This window comes from Cucurbita pepo, unplaced genomic scaffold (assembly GCF_002806865.2).
Source record: "Cucurbita pepo subsp. pepo cultivar mu-cu-16 unplaced genomic scaffold, ASM280686v2 Cp4.1_scaffold001880, whole genome shotgun sequence".
In the NCBI taxonomy this organism is placed as follows: domain Eukaryota; kingdom Viridiplantae; phylum Streptophyta; class Magnoliopsida; order Cucurbitales; family Cucurbitaceae; genus Cucurbita; species Cucurbita pepo.
Genome location: NW_019647986.1, coordinates 1 through 2,570, shown reverse-complemented (window position 1 = coordinate 2,570; position 2,570 = coordinate 1). Strand labels below are relative to the sequence as shown.

At 37.5% G+C, this 2,570-nt stretch overlaps 1 protein-coding gene across 1 annotated transcript; it reads right to left on the bottom strand.

Moving 5' to 3' along the window:
- Positions 1–330: 330 nt before the first annotated feature.
- Positions 331–1,401, bottom strand: LOC111786524 (B-box zinc finger protein 18-like). Its single transcript, XM_023666770.1, has 4 exons — positions 969–1,401; positions 804–900; positions 606–721; positions 331–534 (listed from the first exon to the last, which is right to left on the bottom strand). The coding sequence occupies exons 1-4, from the start codon at positions 1,059–1,061 to the stop codon at positions 331–333; spliced, it is 510 nt and encodes a 169-aa protein (XP_023522538.1). The 5' UTR covers positions 1,062–1,401.
- Between the last annotated feature and the right edge of the window lie 1,169 nt (positions 1,402–2,570).

The window sequence follows — 2,570 nt, the reverse complement described above, 5'->3', positions numbered from 1 at the left end:
CCCTGCATAATAAGGCGGTGTGTCAATGATCATCAATGAGGTGATGAAAAATGGTTACATTAACCACAGTTACCTAGCTGCTCCATGTCGCTTTGTTCCAAGCTAATCATGGAGTTACAAAAGATTGCTTCTTACACTTATTGAATTCAATGAAGTGAGCTTTGGTTAGATGAGGCTTAGTTTACTGAGCATCCCATTCCTGGTTTGGGTAGCAATTTTAGAATCATGAGTTTACAATGTTCAGATACTCATAATCAAAGTTATAATTGAAAATTGTAGCAATACAAAGTAGTACTAAAACTGCTAAATGTTCAAATCAATCACTTTNTGCTAAATGTTCAAATCAATCACTTTATTAGGCCGCTTGGAATGCCTATCTGCATTTGAATACCCTTTAACACCAGAGAATCTCAAATCTTCTTCCTGCTTCTCAGTCTCCTCACCCCTTTCTTGATTTTGGCCTCTCACTGTCTCAACCTGTTCCATCGGCTTTGCATTTGGGCCCTTCACATCATTTTGTGTATCCCCTGGAAACTGCAAAGCAATCAAACAAAGCTTAATCTTGTATGAATGTAAAGAGAGAAAGATGTGATGAAATCACCAACCTCAACTCTCTGCCTCAGCCGAAGATATCTCTTGTGCATTCTTTTACCTCCCACATGAACAATCACATCGCATTGTAAACACAAGGAACTCCCATCTATCTCACACCAAAAGAAAGCTGCAAAAATTTTATAAATTTCCCGCAAAATGTTAACCCTTACAAGAACATCACAGAAAAAAACAAGACAAAATGATTATACCTGGTGCATTTTCACATATATCACAGCGAGGAACTTCGCTTGGATTTGCGAGCCCAACCCTTACATGGCGGCTCGCAAGCTTGTTGCACATGTGCACCTGCCCAAACACATATATCAGCAAAAGACTTCCAAAATTAATACACGCACACACTTGGTTTTATATACCTTTGCATCGCAGGCTGTGCAGAGAGCAGCCTCGTCAGCTGCACAAAACAGAGTTGCTGCAGCAGTTTCGCAGGAATCACAGAGTATCCTCATCAAAACTGATGGCTTTTATCCTCCTCACTCATTGCCACCCACAACAAAACCCATCAAAAAGATCAAAACTTTACGTTCAATTTCAAAAACCCACCTCGTAAAATTCACAAAAAACACATAACTCTCAATGAAGCTCTGAAAATTAAGGGTATCTTTAAAGTTTCGTCAGGTTTTTATCGTCCCGGGCCAGTTTCAGATATGTGATGATGTTCTTTCTTTGGTGTCGGCTGCTGCTGTTAGGTTATGACAATAATAGAGAGAGAGAAAGAAAAGAAGAGAAGATAATATTAATATAAACAGAGGATAAAAGGATTAGATGGGTGGAATTGTCAGGGAGAGGAGGTTCGAGAAAAGGAAGGAAGTAAAAGTTTTTTAACGCTAAAAAATCAATACCCAATGAAGGCTAGTTTGTATCAACGTCAACTCATTCATCATCCACAAGATTGAAAGGGCGAACAGTGATTGAAAGTGGCTGGTGGATGAATTTAAGCCATGAATTGGTGTCCCTCATATCTTAAATGGGTTCCAAGATTGTAGCTTTTGGGGCAGGGAGCTGTCTGTTTTCATTTACCTCAACCAGAAGGGGCAGCCATAATAAGAACGCCACGTGAGTTACAAGAAGCTTTCATGTCATAATCTCTCTCTCTCCCTCTCTCTGTCTCTACCTAACCAGATTCGATATTTGTGGTGGGAAATATGTTGTGTGGAATGGGAATTAGAAAATCTTGAGGATTGTATCATATCATCCACTTGGTTTCATATGGGGTTGCCTCTTCTTTCACAAAGAGTTGCCAAATATTTTTGACAATTCAACTATGAGGAATGTGTCAAGAGTTGGGATTCAAGATGTTTACGAGTCAAATCTCACCGTTAGTAGCTATTGTTCGTGAACTGCCACACTGCCCGATATCTATATACCATTTGTAATAGCCAAATCCCCACCATTAACTCATATTGTCTGCTTTTGCTCGATACGTATCTACGTCAGCCTCACAATTTTCAAACATATCTACTCTCAAACAGACAGTGATCTCACAACTACTATCATAATTTCATGGAGGATTAAGAGTCTAAAACTTTCTACTTCCATGGTTTTTTTTTTTTTAGATATTGGAAGCTCTCTCCTTTTTCATCGATAATTTAATGCTTTTATCGGATAAACTATACCCTTAACGTATTTTATTGAGTTTTGGCAAAATGGTCGGTGGATTAAGTTTTATTTTTCACATATTTAAAATTGATAAAATATTTGTTGTTATCACATAAACTTTAGGACTAAATTTATTAAATGTTTTATGCAATAAAAGTTGTATACTATTTATTTTATAATATTATAATATATGTTAAATTATAATTATAATTTGGTTCGGAGAAATCAATTTTCATGAAAATAAAGCGGGCTTCATAAAATCAGATAAAAACTGGGCCATGAAAGTTATGGGCCGATTGGAAAACAAGCAGATCGTCGAAAAATGATGGGTCGTGGACAGAGAATGTTGGGCCTGGGCC